The sequence below is a fragment of the Halictus rubicundus genome, unplaced genomic scaffold (assembly GCF_050948215.1).
Source record: "Halictus rubicundus isolate RS-2024b unplaced genomic scaffold, iyHalRubi1_principal scaffold0158, whole genome shotgun sequence".
NCBI classification, from domain to species: Eukaryota; Metazoa; Arthropoda; class Insecta; order Hymenoptera; family Halictidae; genus Halictus; species Halictus rubicundus.
Genome location: NW_027488699.1, coordinates 17,501 through 37,498, shown reverse-complemented (window position 1 = coordinate 37,498; position 19,998 = coordinate 17,501). Strand labels below are relative to the sequence as shown.

General features: G+C 33.4%; 2 protein-coding genes and 3 long non-coding RNA genes across 6 annotated transcripts; 2 read left to right on the top strand and 3 right to left on the bottom strand.

The window, feature by feature from the left end:
- The first annotated feature begins 3,265 nt into the window (after positions 1 to 3,265).
- On the top strand, positions 3,266 to 6,503 carry LOC143363859 (uncharacterized). Its single transcript, XM_076804389.1, has 4 exons — positions 3,266 to 3,521; positions 3,646 to 3,710; positions 3,771 to 3,790; positions 6,407 to 6,503. Exons 1-4 carry the CDS (start codon positions 3,266 to 3,268, stop codon positions 6,501 to 6,503), a joined length of 438 nt encoding a protein of 145 aa, XP_076660504.1.
- A 120-nt stretch (positions 6,504 to 6,623) lies between these two features.
- LOC143363857 (uncharacterized) lies at positions 6,624 to 8,486 on the top strand. Of its 2 annotated transcripts, none has more exons than XR_013083929.1 (4): positions 6,624 to 6,980; positions 7,275 to 7,391; positions 7,895 to 8,008; positions 8,465 to 8,486. It is a non-coding gene; the product is annotated as an uncharacterized LOC143363857 (long non-coding RNA). The 2 variants fall into 2 exon arrangements; XR_013083928.1 differs by having other exon boundaries at positions 6,624 to 6,995.
- Positions 8,487 to 8,615: 129 nt separating this feature from the next.
- On the bottom strand, positions 8,616 to 12,562 carry LOC143363856 (uncharacterized). The gene is made up of 7 exons (XM_076804388.1): positions 12,500 to 12,562; positions 12,305 to 12,384; positions 12,164 to 12,232; positions 11,988 to 12,080; positions 11,763 to 11,867; positions 9,233 to 9,397; positions 8,616 to 8,938 (listed from the first exon to the last, which is right to left on the bottom strand). Exons 2-7 carry the CDS (start codon positions 12,357 to 12,359, stop codon positions 8,634 to 8,636), a joined length of 792 nt encoding a protein of 263 aa, XP_076660503.1. The 5' UTR covers positions 12,360 to 12,384; positions 12,500 to 12,562; the 3' UTR covers positions 8,616 to 8,633.
- A 651-nt stretch (positions 12,563 to 13,213) lies between these two features.
- On the bottom strand, positions 13,214 to 14,091 carry LOC143363863 (uncharacterized). Its single transcript, XR_013083933.1, has 3 exons — positions 13,934 to 14,091; positions 13,470 to 13,532; positions 13,214 to 13,402 (listed from the first exon to the last, which is right to left on the bottom strand). It is a non-coding gene; the product is annotated as an uncharacterized LOC143363863 (long non-coding RNA).
- Positions 14,092 to 15,648: 1,557 nt separating this feature from the next.
- LOC143363860 (uncharacterized) lies at positions 15,649 to 17,492 on the bottom strand. The gene is made up of 3 exons (XR_013083932.1): positions 17,391 to 17,492; positions 16,927 to 16,989; positions 15,649 to 16,447 (listed from the first exon to the last, which is right to left on the bottom strand). It is a non-coding gene; the product is annotated as an uncharacterized LOC143363860 (long non-coding RNA).
- Positions 17,493 to 19,998: the final 2,506 nt, after the last annotated feature.

Sequence of the window (19,998 nt, the reverse complement as noted above, 5' to 3'; positions counted from 1 at the left end):
AATTTATTTTCTTTTATGAAAGATATCCTGACGCTGCATCTGTGCTTTCATATAATAGTGTGAAAGCCACACTTCTTCGTGAGAGACAGAAAAGTTGCCCTCCCATTCCACCTTGTTTAGCTGCTTTATACGAATATTTAAGAACCTCTTCTTTTATGGAAAATATTTATAAAATAATGATAAGCGATGGAGATGGTAAAGTAGCAATTTTATTTTCCACTGAATTGCTGTTGCAGACCCTTAATACCTCTCAATGTATTTATGCTGATGGTATTTTCTCTGTAAGTAACATACAGATTGGTATATGTGATTTAATTTTATGAAGTATGTAAAAATAGATAGTGTTCGAAGCAGTAGGAGCAAAATTAACATTTATTGTCAATATGTTGTTTTATTAGTACATTGTAAAACATAATTTTGATATATTTTAGATTATAAATTACAGTTAATTACAATTAATTTATTGCTCTCTGCTCAATTCGCTTTTATGAGAAATGTTGATAATGCATTTTTCTATAAACATGTCTTTGTTGAATTTGTCTCTACTACATCAAACGTTTTACAATATTGAAAAACCAATGCTTCTCATATAAATGCACCATACACATATACTATATGCTTTTGTATAAAAAAAAGTAATTTAGACAAGAAGGAGTGATTCCAAGAAGCTGCAATCTGGTATATTACTCGGTTTCTTTATTGATGAATGTGTGGAGCTTATATTAAAGTGACATACATTTTTTAAACGGACTGCTATGTAGTTTAATGAACCAATCCACAAAGCTTGTTGCCTTTTATGCAAAAATACTAAACCATTTTAAGTAAAATTGTGATTAATTTTCCATTTTCATTCGAGACCTACATAAAATAAATATCAGTTAAACCCATTGTTATTCAATATAAACGATTTAGTACCTTTTTTCTAAAAAATGGCGAACTGCATCAAATAATGCAACAAAAAATATGTGATTCCATTTAAAAGAATGAAATTGACGATCACATGTCCTCTATGCGTTGATACGTAACAAAATGTACTTATCAGAATGTTGTTTCCAGGAGACTATACACTTGTCCAAAGTATTTTTCTATGGAACATATATTGTATGAATAATTTATATTTATATCATGATATACATAGTTATTTTATTTTTTAAGGTTTTACCTACTCGGCCACCTATAGCACAGTTATATATTATCCACATTCAGTATATGGATACTGTGAGTACAACAATTTATGTAAATATATTATTTTAATGCACTTGTGCAGTGATTACATTTGTACAACTAGTATAGAGATATGTATACATGTTTGTCCAATATTCCAATTTATACTTATGAAAGCTTTATTTTAAAAGGGAGTTGCTACTGTTTTCGTACTGTGTGAGACATTAACAAAGACTATGTATACAACACTGTGGAGCAAAATTAATGAATTATCTCCTATGCTTAATAAGAATTTAAGAATGACAATGACAGATTATGAAATTGCAGCAATGAACACATTGCAGCAACAATTTCCATTAAGCTGTGTAAAAGGCTGCTGGTTTCATTATAACCAGGTTTGTATACAGAGAGGTCCGTTTAAATAAGAAGACCTAAATGTCTCTTCAGGTTATTGCGATGCAAAAAATATTTGTTACGTAATGTGCATGGAGTCAATGGATCAAATATTTGGCACGAATATTTTTCTCCGAGGGTCAGTTTTTTCGGAGTTGTCAAGGTCATCGATGTTTTTTGATACATAACTACATTTTTATTTTATTGCATTTAGTAACTGATGGAAAAATACATTCAGATATGTATAATGACATGACCTTGATCCTCGAAAATTGGCGTTCCTTTGCGCGGACCATCTCTTTTGGCTATTGTGATGCAAAAATATTTGTTGCGTAATGTGTATATCATCAATAGACCAAATATCTGGCAAGAATATTTTTTTCCTAAGGTCATATTTTCGGAGTTATCAAGGTCGTCCATGTTTTTTGATACATAACTACATTTTTATTTTATTGCATCGAGTAACTGATCGAAAAATACATTCAGATATGTATAATAACATGACCTTGAGCTTGATCTGAAGGTAAAACTTTAATTTTCGAAGATCAAGGCCATGTTATTATACATATCTGAATGTATTTTTCGATCAGTTACCCGATGCAATAAAATAAAAATGTAGTTTTATATCAAAAAACATCGATGACCTTGATAACTTCGAAAAAAATATTCATGCCAGATACTTGGTCCATTGATGATATGCACATTACGTAACAAATATTTTTTGCATCGCAATAACCTGAAGAGACATTTAGGTCTTCTTATTTAAACGGACCTCCCTGTATAATAATATTCTAGAAAATATACAGGGTGGTCCACCTAAGTAAGGCCACCTAAATATCTCCTCTAATTGTGGGGTTACAAAAAATATTTTGTATGCTATTTGAATGGTTTGAAAAAACCATTCTATTGCAAAAAAATTTTTTTTCTAGGGTAATTTTTTTCGGAGTTTACAAGGTTATCGATGTTTTTTTGCGTATAATTGTATAATTTTTTTTATTGCATCGTGTAGCTGATGTAAAAATACGTTCAGTTATGTACATTACATGACCTTGAAATGACCTTTGAGTTCAAAAATTAAACGGAAACGATAAATTGTCTATCGAAACTTTAGAGACGAAGACGTCGTTCGGGAATCTGTAAATACAACAGAGTGTAAATACAAATGTTTACTATGCGATTTGAAAATCGCCTGAATTTTTGTCAGTGGGGTTTTTAAATCGCATAGTAAACATTTGTATTTACACTCTGTTGTATTTACAGATTCCCGAACGACGTCTTCGTCTCTAAAGTTTCGATAGACAATTTATCGTTTCCGTTTAAGTTTTGAACTCAAAGGTCATTTCAAGGTCATGTAATGTACATAACTGAACGTATTTTTACATCAGCTACACGATGCAACAAAAAAAATTATACAATTATACGCAAAAAAACATCGATAACCTTGTAAACTCCGAAAAAAATTACCCTAGAAAAAAATTTTTTTTGCAATAGAATGGTTTTTTAAAACCATTCAAATAGCATACAAAATATTTTTTGTAACCCCACAATTAGAGGAGATATTTAGGTGGCCTTACTTAGGTGGACCACCCTGTATATACCTCTCATAGAAGATATAATCTTAATTCAATTTTTCGTGATAAAGGCTTTATTACGAAAATGGCGCTAATTAGGTCTTGCAGATGCGCCAACCAAAGTATTGTCCATGGCAATGACTTTAGCCTTGACTCCTGAAGACCTTTTTGAAAAAGGATTCTCTGAAATTCGTAATGAATCTGCTTCAATAATTCCTGAATATCCAGCAATAGAAACTTTTATTAAGTATTTACAAACTACGTGGCTACCAAAAATGAAAAAAGTTTCAGTACACGATTGTCCAATAAGAACAAACAATATATCAGAATCCTATAATAATATTGTTTCGTCAAAGTTAGGAAAAGGGAAAAAGAACGTATGGAAATTTTTGGGTAATTGTATTTTGTTTATATAAAATATTTGTATACTATTACGTATTTTCTCCTCTTCTCCTTCTCTATTACAGAATAAGAAAATGATCTGTTATTAAAGATAAATTAGTTCTTAACTTTACAGAACATTTGGAACAGCTACTAATGGACGAAGAAATTAAGGTCAAAAGATTAAGTACAGGACAATCGGTACGTCGTAAAAGCAATAACAAAACTATACTAAGGAACAATAAAATTGAAACATTACAGAAGCAGCTCGCTAATGGAAGGTTTGTAACACATAAATTTCTTAAACTGCATTTATTATAATTGTGTTCATAATTGTATTTAACACTTTTAGCTTTAATGATATTACAAAATATTTCTTTGGGCAGTTCCACTCTAAATTACATCGAACGTGTCTGTGGATTTTTATGAAATTTTGTAATATCTCGCTAGTCGTTCCTCGGCATTGTTTTACCTTTTCGAGTTATAAGGGTCAGAAGTTAAATATATATGTACTTCTTAAGAAAATATGAGCCTGCAGCATCAAACGGTCTTCTTAATGTTGTGCAAGTTTCAGGCAAGAGCATTAATAACACTGTCCAACAAAATTAAACTTTTTTCGAGTTTTGCAATACCTGTGGGGTGATTCTTATACACTTTGTCATCCTAAAACCGAATCTGAAAGTAGAATTGCTCCATCACGCAACGTTTTCGAAAAATTTTGGTTTTTGTAAAAATGCCCGATTTTGATACGAAACGACGTGTTACGCAAAAACTAAATACGCGAGAAAGTTCAAATTTGAGTCAAGAGATAGAGGGGACTCTCCTCTACATATTCATATAGTCAATTATATTTTGATGTACTTCCTAATAGTTGTAAATGGTTGTTAAAGTTTGAAAATGTGCCGACGCGGGTACTTTGTACGCTCTATTTTTGTATTTATGTGAAAAATCCTTTATCTAGCAGGAATTTACTATACAGGAATGCATTCTACAGACATTTCTGGTAAAGAAACCATTCACGAAAAGTATTTGGTTCCCTTAATGTACGAGAAGGATCAGAAAATGTTAATTGACAGCGTGTGCGCGACGCGTTCGCGCCAGACGGCCATTGCAGCCTTTTCGCGACTCGCCAGGGCCGTCGCTATGCGTAGTCGACGTTGGCACCACTCAAGTATGCCTTTGCTTACTATGCTTAATTAAATACATTTTTTTTGTCTTTTTGGGTGCCAATCATTACAAAAGATTATAAAAATACGAGTTATATTCACATTTCATTGTGGAAATGCTTAATAAAGAAAATTGACCGCAGCAATGCGGTGACTGGAAAATTTTATTTTCAGTAATTGTTGTCTTATCTTTATAATTGTAATACCAATGGACATTCAAGATTCTTCCGATTAAAATAAGTCCAAACACTATGTAAATGGGACTATTTTTATCGATTTTATTGATCGAAGTACATAATTAAGACATAGATCGCTCTATATTAAATCGATGAAATCTCGCGGAGGTGTATAAATCAGCCGGACTGTTTTTGTTATATTCATGACGAAATTATTTTAAAATCAAAACAAGGAATACAATTCCAGCATTAATCTTTCATCAAGATATTTCAACAATGGAAAAACGTTACAAAGGAAAAGACTTATGTGCGGATGCTTGCTGATTACCGCTGGACACTTATTATTGAAAATCGGGATACCAGGAACAAACGTCAAGCAAGGCGGAAACATTTTTAATTTGTTTACATCAGAAATAGGTAAGTTTTTGTATTCAATTTTCTTTATTAAGCATTTCCACAATGAAATGTGAATATAACTCGTATTTTTATAATCTTTTGTAATGATTGGCACCCAAAAAGACAAAAAAAATGTATTTAATTAAGCATAGTAAGCAAAGGCATACTTGAGTGGTACCAATGTCGACTACGCATAGCGACGGCCCTGGCGAGTCGCGAAAAGGCTGCAATGGCCGTCTGGCGCGAACGCGTCGCGCACACGCTGTCAATTAACATTTTCTGATCCTTCTCGTACATTAAGAGAACCAAATACTTTTCGTGAATGGTTTCTTTACCAGAAATGTCTGTAGAATGGATTCCTGTATAGTAAATTCCTGCTAGATAAAGGATTTTTCACATTAATACAAAAATAGAGCGTACAAAGTACCCGCGTCGGCACATTTTCAAACTTTAACAACCATTTACAACTATTAGGAAGTACATCAAAATATAATTGACTATATGAATATGTAGAGGAGAGTCCCCTCTATCTCTTGACTCAAATTTGAACTTTCTCGCGTATTTAGTTTTTGCGTAACACGTCGTTTCGTATCAAAATCGGGCATTTTTACAAAAACCAAAATTTTTCGAAAACGTTGCGTGATGGAGCAATTCTACTTTCAGATTCGGTTTTAGGATGACAAAGTGTATAAGAATCACCCAACAGGTATTGCAAAATTTTTTTGGTGTTGGACAGTGTAATTGTCAAAGTTACTACAGTTCAACCTTTGGTACCTTTGACAATCATTAATCTACCAGCTGGAAATGTGAAGACTATTCAGAAGAATCCTGTTAAAATTCTGCTCCTCAAGGTTATTTCAAATTTTGAAAAACAAAAATATTGTTTATAATAATTAAAAAGGACATAGCCGTATGTTACATTCTCTTGGTTAAACTTTATAACTTCACACACTTAATGTTGGTATTTCTAACATTTTTTCAGTTATAATATTTTAAAAATAGTATTCATCAAATTTCGACTTTCATAACTAAAAAAGGTTAAACTGTATCGACGAACAAGTAATGGAATTTTGTTTCCACTTGGAGTGGAATTGCCCATTTATATTGTAAGAATGTTTCCTTATAAAAGATGTTTATACGTAGCCTGGTGTTTAAATAGGTTAACTTTAAAGGAATACTTATTATCTTTTTATAAGGGCAACAAGATAATAATGTACGGGAATGAAGGTAAAGTATTGCAATTATTATTAATGTAGAAAGTTAAATTATGAAAAATATGCAAGTCAAAATATACAAAAATTAAGTGTGTTTCTTATTTTTCAATATTTCTCTCTATATTTCAATATTATTAATAAAATTATTGAAAACAATTTTTTTATTACACCACTTTCATAATTACTGGTAAATGTATCTCCAATAATAATTTTTTAAAGACTTTCCAGACACTTATTTTGACTGTGCTAACAATTCAGTGGTTGCAACTGTAGTTGAGGAAGGCCAAGAATCGCGAAATGAAATCGCCAATAAAACGCAATGTAGGTTAACACATGGTACGATAAATATGAATAAATGGGGACTCTCCCACTTTCATAATTACTGGTAAATGTATCTCCAATAATAATTTTTTAAAGACTTTCCAAACACTTATTTTGACTGTGCTAACAATTCAGTGGTTGCAACTATAGTTGAGGAAGGCCAAGAATCGCGAAATGAAATCGCCAATAAAACGCAATGTAGGTTAACACATGGTACGATAAATATGAATAAATGGGGACTCTCCCACTTTCATAATTACTGGTAAATGTATCTCCAATAATAATTTTTTAAAGACTTTCCAGACACTTATTTTGACTGTGCTAACAATTCAGTGGTTGCAACTGTAGTTGGGGAAGGCCAAGAATCGCGAAATGAAATCGCCAGTAAAACGCAATGTAGGTTAACACATGGTACGATAAATATGAATAAATGGGGACTCTCCCACTTTCATAATTACTGGTAAATGTATCTCCAATAATAATTTTTTAAAGACTTTCCAGACACTTATCTTGACTGCGTTAACAATTCAGTGGGTGCAACTGTAGTTGAGGAAGGCCAAGGATCGCGAAATGAAATCGCCAATAAAACCCAATGTAGATTAGCACAAGGTATTGTAAATACATATAGACAAATGGTGACCTAGTTCCGATTGCGTTGCCCTTGAAATATGTTGTTAAGGTCAACATTTTGAACAACTCCTTCCTATACATATAATGCTAATGAATTCTCCGGGTGATTAGGTAAAGACAGGAATAATAACAGAATTGAGTTTCTCCTGTAAAAAGAGATTTTTTAAATTTTATTTTTCATGTTCTTATTTACAACTATTTACAAAGCTTACCTGTAAAAAGAGAAACGACATTAAATGTCAATTATTCCCTATGTCCTTTCCCTAATTACAATCTCTACAATTATTGTGAGTATTTGTTTTACTAACCTAATTACCAACGCGCAGTAAGTGCGCGGGATAAGTTCGGACTATGACCTTGACAACATATGAGAAGGTGAAGGTCATTGGAGCTGGGTCCCTCTTTGTCTATATTTACCGTTAGTAAGTACATTAAAGGGATACAAACATACATGGTCAAATTGTTTGTGTTTGTTTCTGCAGGTTCTCCAGAAATATGTTCTGAATGTGCTACTAATTCAATAAATTTAAGAACAGTTCGAAAAATACAAGTCCAAGTGAGGAAAAAACGTACGAAAAAAGTAATACAAGATAAAGGTACAATTTAAATTAAACCATCTGGACATACAATATGAGAAAATTGAAGGAATACTAAATATCGATGAGAACATTTACTTTATTGATTTTATCTCAACACTAATTGTAAACAATGCCTTTCGCTCTCACATAATATTAGACATAGCTTTGAGACACCGATTTGTCTTCCAATAGCATATATGTATATGTTGCAAATACTAATATGTAGATTTTCTACTTTTAGATTTTTTTAGAATAATTAAAATTACCCTTTTCTGTCGTATGGAGTTTACAAAATGTGAAGAATTACTTGTTTTGAGATAACTTTGCAAATAGAAGTATATCCTATTTTTTCATCGTCGTATCATATTTGAAATGAAAAGTAGGCCACAATTCAGTGTTCCTTGAATTTTTTTAATAGTATATTGTTAGAAATATTTAATTCTTATTCAATCAAAAGAAAAAATTCTTTTACAGTAAAAGAACTAGTCAACAAGAACACCGACCTTCGTCAGCCGCGTATAATTTTAGAAAAACTTCGAAATTAAAGTGTAGCAGATCTTTTTTATGTGTCGGGCTGAACAACTTTTTACACATCTGCCCATCGCTTGGACTTAGTTTCCGAGATAATTGCAAAAAACCATTGTTACATTTTAGGATCGCTAAAAGAGAGAGTGAATGGAAATTGGAAGAACTGGATGAATGAGAAACGGTTGAATTTGAAAGTAAGTGGAGTGGACTGTATAAATGTTGAAACTAGAACGTATGGATCTACTAATAAATAACTGTATTTCACTGGAAAATGATAGTCAGAAACAAATGTACACTGATGTTGAATAAAGATTAGATAAAGACTATTAACTAAATCGACTGTTAACTCGACGTTAACTAAATCTCGATCCTTCTGGCGTATCCTGAGTATAAAAATACTAAAGTATATTTGTCTAAAAACTTACCGTTGCTGAGATACTTGACTGTGTTCATTCCCTTAGATTCATTCTGGGACGTATTAGAGGATATGCTCACTACGTCAAATGTAAACATTATAAGGCTTCATGAAAACAGTCAAACATCTCAGCAACGATAAGTTATATATATATATATATATATATATATATATATATATATATATATATATGTATCATGGAAGGCGCAGTGTCACATGTGTATTAAAATTATCATTACATGTGGGACATCTATTACACTCTAGTCGCATGATGCATATCATGCAGCATGCAAGATGACCACATGGAACGCAAACTTGTGTTGCTTTCTTAACAAAGCAGATTATGCAATACCCTTCTTTATGTTCTCTAATATCTTCTTTTCGATTATTATTATCATTACTGACTTGATTTTCCGTTTTATCATACCAAAATCTATCTTCAAGAATTTCATAAATGTCATCATCTAGAAAAATATAAATTGGATTGTTAATATATAGTATACAGGACGTCCCACTCAATTGGGATGAATTATACAGGGTGGCCCACATAACTCTGAACAGCTCAATATCTCGAAAACTATGCCATCGATTTTAAAGTTCTTAGTCTTAAATTGCATGGAACTGAAGGGCCTTTCTGACTACATAAACGTGAAGTGGTCTCCCTTCCCCTTTAATGGGAGAGGGGAGGTACCTTTGTAATTTTAAATGGAACCCCCTATAAAATGTTACATATTTAGATTCTACCGGAAAAAACAAGTCAATTTTGTCTGAAACATTTTTTTGTCAGATACTTCCATGATGAGATATAACAGTTTGAAGTTTCGAGTTGTAGGTACTTGAAGCGCTCGGAAATAGCGTTATGGAATTATACGCGCTTGAGTCCTTTGCTTATTCGTGAAGAAATAAAATGTACTTTAAATTAAATGTTCAAAATGTCCTCCACGGGCTTGTAAACATTTATTTACTCGAAACATCAAAGTTGTTCTAACACTTTGTAACATTTCGGGAGTCACTGAAGCGCAAGCGTCATGTATTCTTTGTTTCATATCCTCTTTTGTCGTCGGCGGTTCAAACATAACTTTGTCCTTTACATATCCCCATAAGAAAAAATCTAATGGTGTTAGATCGGGGGATCGAGGAGGCCATTGACGAGGTCCCCCACGATCTATCCATTTGTTCCCAAATTTTTCGTTCAAAAATTGCCTGGTGATGATTGCAAAATGTGGAGGAGCGCCGTCTTGTTGGAACCACATTTCTCTTCTAACGTGCAGTGGCACATCTTCCAAAAGCGCAGGCAAATGATTTTTTAAGAAATCACAATAACTTGCAGATGTTACAGTTTCTTGAAAAAAATAAGGTCCAATCACAAAATCTCCTATTAGGCCACACCAAACATTTAAAGACCATCGATGTTGAAAGGGAACACATCGCATCCAATTTGGGTTTTCCACGGCCCAATAATGCAGATTATGTCTATTTACATGCCCTGAATTCATAAAAGTGGCCTCATCGGAAAAAAGTATTATGCACAAAAAGTCATTTTCCACAACACCCTGCAGCCACTCACAAAATCTTACGCGGTGATCGTAATCTGCTATCGAAAGCTCTTGTGATAAAACCATGTGATATGGATGATACTTTTGCCGTTTCAAAATTCGTTGAATTGATGAACGACTAATACGTGATGTTTGTGCAAGTGTACGTTCATTAATATGAGGATTTAATGTAATTGCAGCAAGAATACTGGCACTATTATTTTCATTAGTGACAGCTTTAGGTTTATTGCGAGTTTTTTTACACAATTCACCGTGCTCGCGAAGCCGCTTTTCTAAATTATGAAATGTTGCATGACATTTTTTGATCCCATAACGTACAAAAAACACCTAACGTTAATAACATATTCACTTCTGTGTCAAAAGTAGCCATAATCACAATGTTACTGCTTGAATAACAGCTCTAAACTGAAAACATTTTCATAGATAAGTGAGTCAAACTCAAGAATTGTAAATATTGTTGTTTGTGTTTCTTCATGAATAAGCAAAGGACTCAAGCGCGTATAATTCCATAACGCTATTTCCGAGCGCTTCAAGTACCTGCAACTCGAAACTTCAAACTGTTAGATCTCATCATGGATGTATCTGACAAAAAAATGTTTCAGACAAAATTGACTTGTTTTTTCCGGTAGAATCTAAATATGTAACATTTTATAGGGGGTTCCATTTAAAATTACAAAGGTACCTCCCCTCCCCCATTAAAGGGGAAGGGAGGCCACTTCACGTTTGTGTAGTCAGAAAGGCCCTTCAGTTCCATGCAATTTAAAACTAAGAACTTTAAAATCGATGGCATAGTTTTCGAGATATTGAGCTGTTCAGAGTTATGTGGGCCACCCTGTATATTGAGAATCGTTAGTGCCACATTTTATAGAAAAGAAAATTAAATAGTGTGGGAAAGTCTAATTTCTCATAGATTTTTTCCATCCAATTATACATTTAGCAATTGTGGATGCACTTTTTTAAAATGGTATGTACTATTTATTTGTGACATTTTAAAGAACACAATTTGCGTGTACTATATCAAAAAATAATATAATATGATGAGCGCGGTATTTAACCTTCCTCTATAGAATGAGCCCTCACCCAGCTCAAAATATGATCTTATAAGCTCAAACAACGACATGGCGCAGACTCATGTTTCGACCTAAAATCTCATAAGATTCCAGTTCCTTTCTAGTAAAAATCTGAAGGTATACTACCCCCTTATAGGTTCTACCTGGTTATAGTACACTTTGGCTCTATATAGGATACAGATATGTAAAGTCAAATAAATTACCGTCAATATGATTGCTGTCAAATTTGTCATGGAGATTTTGTGCACTTTGTATATTTACTATGCTGCTGTGTAAAATACATTGCTGGGGTTCGTTGAGATAATTTTCTACAAATATTAAACTTTATAAATTATTTTATATCAGGAAATAGCATTGAGTTCATAAAAACGCAACAAGTGAAAAATAAATTAATTCTTTTATGCTAACAAAAAAACATATGAAATTACCTGTAACTTTTGTATCTTTTGTTTTCAGAGAACCCGATGATGTCAAAGCCGTATTTGGTAACGTTCTTCTATCTTTTTTATGCACTCGTTCTGCTAATAATATATATTATTTTGAATAATATGTCGTATTTATATTGCAGGTTGTACGTACTATACAATAAAGCAAATTTATTTACCTTTCTCCACCGGTCCATAACTTATATCAAAATAATTGATATCTTCAATCTCATCATTACTATCTTCATCTGTACAAGAAAAACATGTTAATTGTATGGAATATCTTCTATGCGAAGACATAAGATATATAAGCTACATACTTGCCAATGTGATAACTTTATTAATTTGAAAAGTTTTTTCATTATGAGTAAACATATTTAAAAATTCTTCTAAAGATAATCTAAAAATCATATACATTCAAATGTAAAATACACATACATATATGTATATGGACAAATAGTAAACATGTTAGTAACAAATAGTAAACAGTTGGAACTAGAGAAAAAGACACATACCTTCCAGCATTATATTCTTCTTGAGCACTTGTTATTTCTTTTCTATGATTAATATTAGCATTTGTACGACGTCTTCGAATATGCTATACCATTTTGCAATCGACTCAAGTCAAGCTCTTGGTCAATAAGCAGATCTTTTACTTTTTCTAAAAATGTAATAACATTTAATTATATATAAACCTCTGTATATGTAGAATAACATAAAGAATAAATTAAGTATAGTCACTAAATTATAAATAAATTCATGCCACTTATCAAAAATTAATTTTATGTGTATAATAAACAATAAAAGTAAAAAATACTGTACCTAAAAATGCCCAAATATTAATATTTTGTTTCCCCAGTTTTTGACATGCAATGTTGTGAAATGATTCTGCAATATTATTCGTACGTACTGGACAATTGTGCACGCTGACTTGCGATGCTATGTTTAACCAAGTACGTCTCATATAGGTCATAAACAAAAGAATACCCGGAAACTTGCTGGATGCAATATCTGCTTCCTTTTGAATAATTGACAAACCTTGTTCAAATTTTATAGCAGGTATTAAAGGCAAAGACATTGCCATATGTAGAACAGTATGAGGAGCACTATTTAATCCAAGCTTACGCCACTTTCGAAGAACAGCCTACAATATATAAACAGAAAACAAGAATTGTGTTAATACAAGTAAATGTATTATAAATAGCATTACAAACCTGACAATAATGGAACCAGCAGCCATGCATATCTGCACTGGGAAATAACTTGCTTAAGGTTTTAACAGCTGCTGTTTCATAATCGCTCATTATAAACTTTATAGTGTTTGGCAAATTGGGTATTATATTAATTATTTTTTCCCATATGGCAGTATATAAAGTAGCTGTTCGTTTTTCGCATAGAATAAGTAGAGTCGCAATACCCTAAAAAAATCATCTCATAATATTGAACTCATTTTAATATATAAAACTAATGCAAATTATGTTTTACATTATCCATGTAGCGTATGTGAACTGTGTACAGCTGTACTATGTGGGGTTTCTTCGGTAAGACCTCTAAGAAAACAAATATTACATAACGTACTATGACATATACACATTTTGGACTTACGACATATATAGTTTTCAGATGAAATTATTGGACTTGATTTCAAAAATTGATTACTAACTAAGATATGATTCTGAACAACTTTACCATTCATTTACCAAAATGTTCAGTACGACTTTAGGTATTAGTTATTAATGAAAAACTGACCAATCAGGAACAATGCACAGAATAAATGTCAGCATTATAGATTCAAGAATATAATGTGGAATTTTTAAACTTAAAGATAACAAATGTAAAAATGTTTCAGTCAAACATACAATATAACTATTATAATAAATGTTATATCTAATGTTAAAGTATAAAAGGAGGATGTTATAGCAGATTTATAACGGTATTACTATACTTACTGCAAAAGTTCCATCTACGTACAATTCTGTAGATTTACTCAATGCTTCAACTAAAATGTCAGATGACAAAATTATTGCGTTTTCCCCTTTTTCTGACACTGCATAGTATACATTTAAGTATTCCAGAGGTTGATAATTTTGAATCATTTCATTTAAGAGTATAAACGTCTCTGATATTCGTGGCCGACAATATGCTCTTTCCCTTTGTAATGTTGGTCTTAATTTTCGAAAAGAGCAATGTGCTCCAGCATCTGGGTACCTGCAATTATAATCAAATTTATGTCCATCTCAATAAAATTTTGAATAAAAAAATGTTTGAAAACATACTTTCTACAAACATCGTCGAATATTTGCTTTAATGGAAACGACGTTTCTCGACAAAGCTGAAGCATTTCGTGCTTCATTTTCTCTTGATCAATTGTATGCATTCGTTCCAAATGATTGTGATCGTGTAACAATTTAATACAACCATCACCGACGTCCATTATTGCCCCGCGACACCCCGTAGTACGGCGTGTATTACAGCGAAAAATATTTTTTGTGTGATTGTCTTTATTATACGTATAATTATTATATACGTAAATAAAGCTACCGACGGATTTTCCGGGAAGTTTTTCCATTTTTAAAACAGCACGTAACAGTGAAAGTAGCACAATATAAATGATACAAACCACTATAAGAGAATTGAATAGCAAATGAACATGTATGAAATTACGAACAGAAGTATCTGAAACAAACGAAAGTTAACGACAAAACAAATGACTGCAGAGACCGTGTGTAAAGCTAGGATTGGTTCATTTATTTATTTATTACTTACTTCACTCATATATATTTTTTTATTCCGAAGTCTTTCACATGCACGAAAATAGAACATTTTGATCTAAATAATATACACCTAATTCTGTTTTTACACGATAGATATGTTCCCGAAGAATACGTATAAAAAAATGTACACGAATTTTCTTCGGGAACGTATCTATCGTGTAAAAACAGAATTAGGTATATACAATTTTGCACTAATAAAGAGTAAATGATAGTAAAGATCTATTACACGACAATTGGGCATTTACGTTCTATATTCCAAACATAAGTGAGCATATAATAACAGAAAAACGAATAAGACTTGTACATTCTGTATGTATCTTTCATGTTTTCACAGATGCAGCATACTATCAGATTTGAATACAATTAAAATCCACAATATATAAATACATATAACAAATACACATATAAATACATATAAAAAGTTTTATAGAAAAATTAGTCAGTAATCAGATCAGAATAAAATATAAATTGAAAAAACTAGTGAAAAATTTTCTATCTAGTAGAAAATTGAGATCGCTATATATGAATATATGTATTTTTTTTTAAATACTGGAGTTGTTAAGTTCAATAAGTATTAGCTCAGAAGCTATGAATTTTGTTTGAAATGCCTATATACTCAAAATAGTGTGCCGTGTAGTGAAACTATAACATAAAGGTGTCACAAAAGCTAGGATAAGTTGCATTTAACAACACACTTTAAAATGACATGCAACATACAGTATTCTAGAACGAGGATATATTATAGATACATTGATGGAAAATATAATGATGAAAATTTTTTTCTCAATACACAGAGGCAGAGAATTTTATTTTCAGTATCTCAATAACAGGTTCTCAAATCCTTGGTAGTCCTCAGAGAATTTTATTTGACACAGATTGTACCTGTAAAATATAATTAAAGAAATCACAAAGTATCATGTTCATTGCATTTGAACTAACTATTTACAGATAGAATTTACTTATCTCAAATATTTTAGTCAGATTTTAGCATCCAATTGGTATATATTCGGACTCCACCATAAATGTACAGAGTATACCGCTTGAAATTAGATTGATATTCTTAAATGCCTCCAAAATTACGCATATATATATATTCATTACACCATGAAGCATTCTGTACGAATGTCGAATCTTTTCAAAAGCGGCTCTTAGACCAAATATTATTACCATTTTGTACTTAAACAATGCAAGTTAAAAGTTCAAGAAACCATAGCTTTAGAAAATAAAATTATGTAACGACGTGTGATACTATTACACTGTGACAGGAGATGTTATGCCATATTACTTATTAACTGATAGATCCGTATAGGTAAGTATAAATAATAAACTTACGAGAGCAAAAATGATAAGTATTGATAAAAATGTATTCACAAAATGCTTAACAGCAATACAGAGTACGCTAATAAATGAAATAGCGTTAGAGATAGATATATAAAATAGATATACGGATTGGCGAATCAGGAGGATGTGTAATCACTAATAAATTAAAAATTAATATCACCATGTTTTATTCTTGATTTTCGTCTCGTACTGTCTTGAAGAATCGCCCATTAAATTGTCTCCAACATGTTGCCGATATATATGTATGTCTTGGACTAGATCGGACCACCGCTTTTCTCGTAAACAGTAAGTATTCCACAAAAGTGGCGGAAGAAATACTGCAGCATATCTTAGTGGCAACATAATGACCTAAAACAATTTTTCAAGAATTAATACATGTAACTATTATTTTATGTACATAAGTAAAGTTCAATATAAAAATATAATTATTGTAACATATATAACAAATACACTGGACTAGCTCTGAAAAAAAGATAAGTAAAATGTAAAGAAATACCTGAAACATGAAAGCATCTTTTACTATTAATGTTGTAAATAACATTAAATGACTTAAGGATTTCTGAAATAAATTAGGTAATACACCTTGTACTTACAAGTTTATTAATATCAATGGTTCTATCGTGATAGGTAGCGTCAAGAATCACTGTGTTTAAATCAAGAACACATAAAATATATTACAATTTAAAAATTCAATATTTTTTTGCTTATGCTTTTTCAAAGAGTTGTCGTTACATTTTAAATAAAAGACATAATTAAGGATCATTTGTCATATAAAAAAATTATTATTATTTCACTAACGTATATACACATTTGTCAAATTATCACACCTTGTTAGAATGCTTAATCCCTTGCGGTCCACACAGTTCCATCTCATATAGTTTTAGAACTTGCTATAATATCATACAATTTAGCTTTAATCCAGATAAAATAAGTATATTAGCAATATATTTAGAACAGTGAAAACTAGAATTGCTTTCATATAATATTTAATTATGGGATTTATGTAATATGTAATTATGGTATTTATATAATATGTAATTATGGTATTATTCATGAATGGAATATGAATATGTAAAATACGCGAGCAGTTGTGCAAAAATAACATTTCTAGACTAAGTCGACGTAAATAGGACCGCAACAGGTCAATATACGCATTTTTAAGAGCAACTTAATATTCGTGTACGTAATCTTGTTTGCCAATCACTATATCATCAGTAAAAAGAAAATAAAATAAGCCACATAGTATCTGGTTTATTCTATCCGTACCTTTTTGATAGATAGAAATACTTACCTTACTTAATCTGATCAAATTCTAGCTCCCAAATTATGTATTCTCAATCCTTTTGAATCTGCTGCAACATAAATATTTTTTCAACTATTTACAGCTTCTTCATGTTCTTCACTATTTGCATGCGTATATTACGATCATTTAACAAATTTAGTACTTAACATAACACTTGTGACACAGATTGTACACAAAATAAATTACTTAAAACCGTAGCATTTTCTCGCATTTTTATCAACTATTCATAATTTAAGCACATCTTACACAGTCACCTATAAAATTAAAATCACTGACAAATTTTGATACTTTAGACACATTCTGCATAGAAGGTATATAATCATAGACTATGTAATCACACAGCACAACACAAGATGATAAACAACAGTTTGAATTCATTCTGTGCGCAATCTATCGTGAGTACAATTTTACATGTGCGTAACTCAGCGTGTGCGTCTTAACCATGTGGGCAATCCTTGCGTGTGCGAAAACCCACTGTGTCCAATGTTACTGTGTCCAAAAAAACCGTGTGTCCAATAATACCGTGTCCAAAAGAACCGTGTGCCATGCCGTCGTGCGCAATCGTCTGTGCGCAAAAGATGGCCTCTCATACCGTCAGAGTACCGTCACGCAGCCGGCCAGGCGATCGAGCGTCTGTCGTGTGCGCACGTAGCGACACGACAGGCAACAACTCGGGCCGTAGACCGACACGCAACGGGTCGCGACGTTCTACTAAGGAAGAAGTGCACGACTACGCGACCGGAACATTTGCCGAAGATGGTGTACCCTCGCACTGGAAACCACGAAGGCCCATACGGGGTATCTGCGCACCAACGGAAGCCAGCCTCGTCGACGATGAATCTCCCCATTCGATCTTTTGGGTTTCTCAGGTTTACCCCTGAACGGTTTCACGTACTCTTGAACTCTCTCTTCAAAGTTCTTTTCAACTTTCCCTCACGGTACTTGTTCGCTATCGGTCTCGTGGTCATATTTAGCCTTAGATGGAGTTTACCACCCACTTAGGGCTGCACTCTCAAGCAACCCGACTCTAAGGAGAGGTCCTCCCGAAACGCGTACCGGTCGCTACGGGCCTGGCACCCTCTACGGGTAAATGGCCCCATTCAAGATGGACTTGGACGCGGTTCGACGTCACGGGATAAATGGACCCTCCTAAACACTACATTTCCCAACGGCGGAACCGCGGGATTCAGTGCTGGGCTCATTCCTGTTCGCTCGCCGCTACTAAGGAAATCCTTGTTAGTTTCTTTTCCTCCGCTTAGTAATATGCTTAAATTCAGCGGGTAATCTCGCCTACTCTGAGGTCATCAAACGTGAAAAAAAATGTTTCGTATATTTCACCGAAAGCATTAAAAGTACGCGAGAACGTACAGAGGAGCACAAAAAAAAAAAACAAAACCATATATCTTATGCGCCACACCAAAGTGTCTTTTCTCTATATAATATATATAGAGATTTCTTCATTTTGTTCGTCGATCGGAAACTCTCGCTAGACGATCGGCCGGTTAACTTTAACGTCCGTCGAAAAGAACTTCCGGGGACTGGACGACCGACAGATCGCGCGGTCTCGCGATCGACAATGAAGAAAAAAAGACATGGGGCGACCGACAAAGGTTTGTTTTCACCTTCACCTTCTCGTGCTCTGCGTGACAACACGTTGTGGTGACAACGATGTTCGAAAGCCACTCCATAGAGGAGTATATATATATATATATATATATATATATATATATATATATATATATATATATTTCAACACCCGGTGGGGTTTCTCTACTACACTAGACACACGGGGGTACAGAAACGCTGCACGACGCGATATCATCGATCAAACCAAAGAGACACGAGATCTCGGTCGTCATTCAATTCAACGAACGTGGCGATGGAATCCGCAACGGATTAGCGAGGACACGCGACGACGGGGAAATTATTCGACTCGATACAAGTACGCGTGCGCATCCCGCACAATGCCAAATGTTGCTATGTCCATCAGTCATCAAAGCGTTCGTAGAACGAGAGACCACTGTCTCGCGAACTCTAAGAATATGTTTGTCGAAGTCGCTGGCAACGACGACCCTCCGCCGCAATTATGTGTAGAGAGACACATCCACGCACAGACGTATTTTATTTTATATATCTCCCTGGGGCTTACGTTGCACACCACAGTTGCGCACACAGATTTTACACGGGTGTCCGGTATCTCTTTCTTTATTTGTGTCCATTCACTGTAGTCTCTTGAGACTCTTATACCTTTCGTATACGCATCATTTCAGACGACGTCGGGAGCGCGTAAAATGTTCGAGAGTGAAACGCTTCTTCCGCAATGCGAATCGTTCCAGAGAGAGGAGAGAGAGATTTCGATCGTCGGAGCGGTGTTCACGGGCGGTCGTATTGAAAATACGACTCACGACGCCGCAAAACACTCACGCAAGTCCGAATGTGATACCCATTCCTACTTCCTTCTTCTCACGAAACCGTTAGACGCAATGTAAAATTTTCAATTTTCACAGAACCGCGTCAAACGCCGACGAAACGTCCATCGTTCGCTCGTACGTAGCATCTTTGCAACCCGACTCAGAAACGCTCTTTGCGCCCTCCA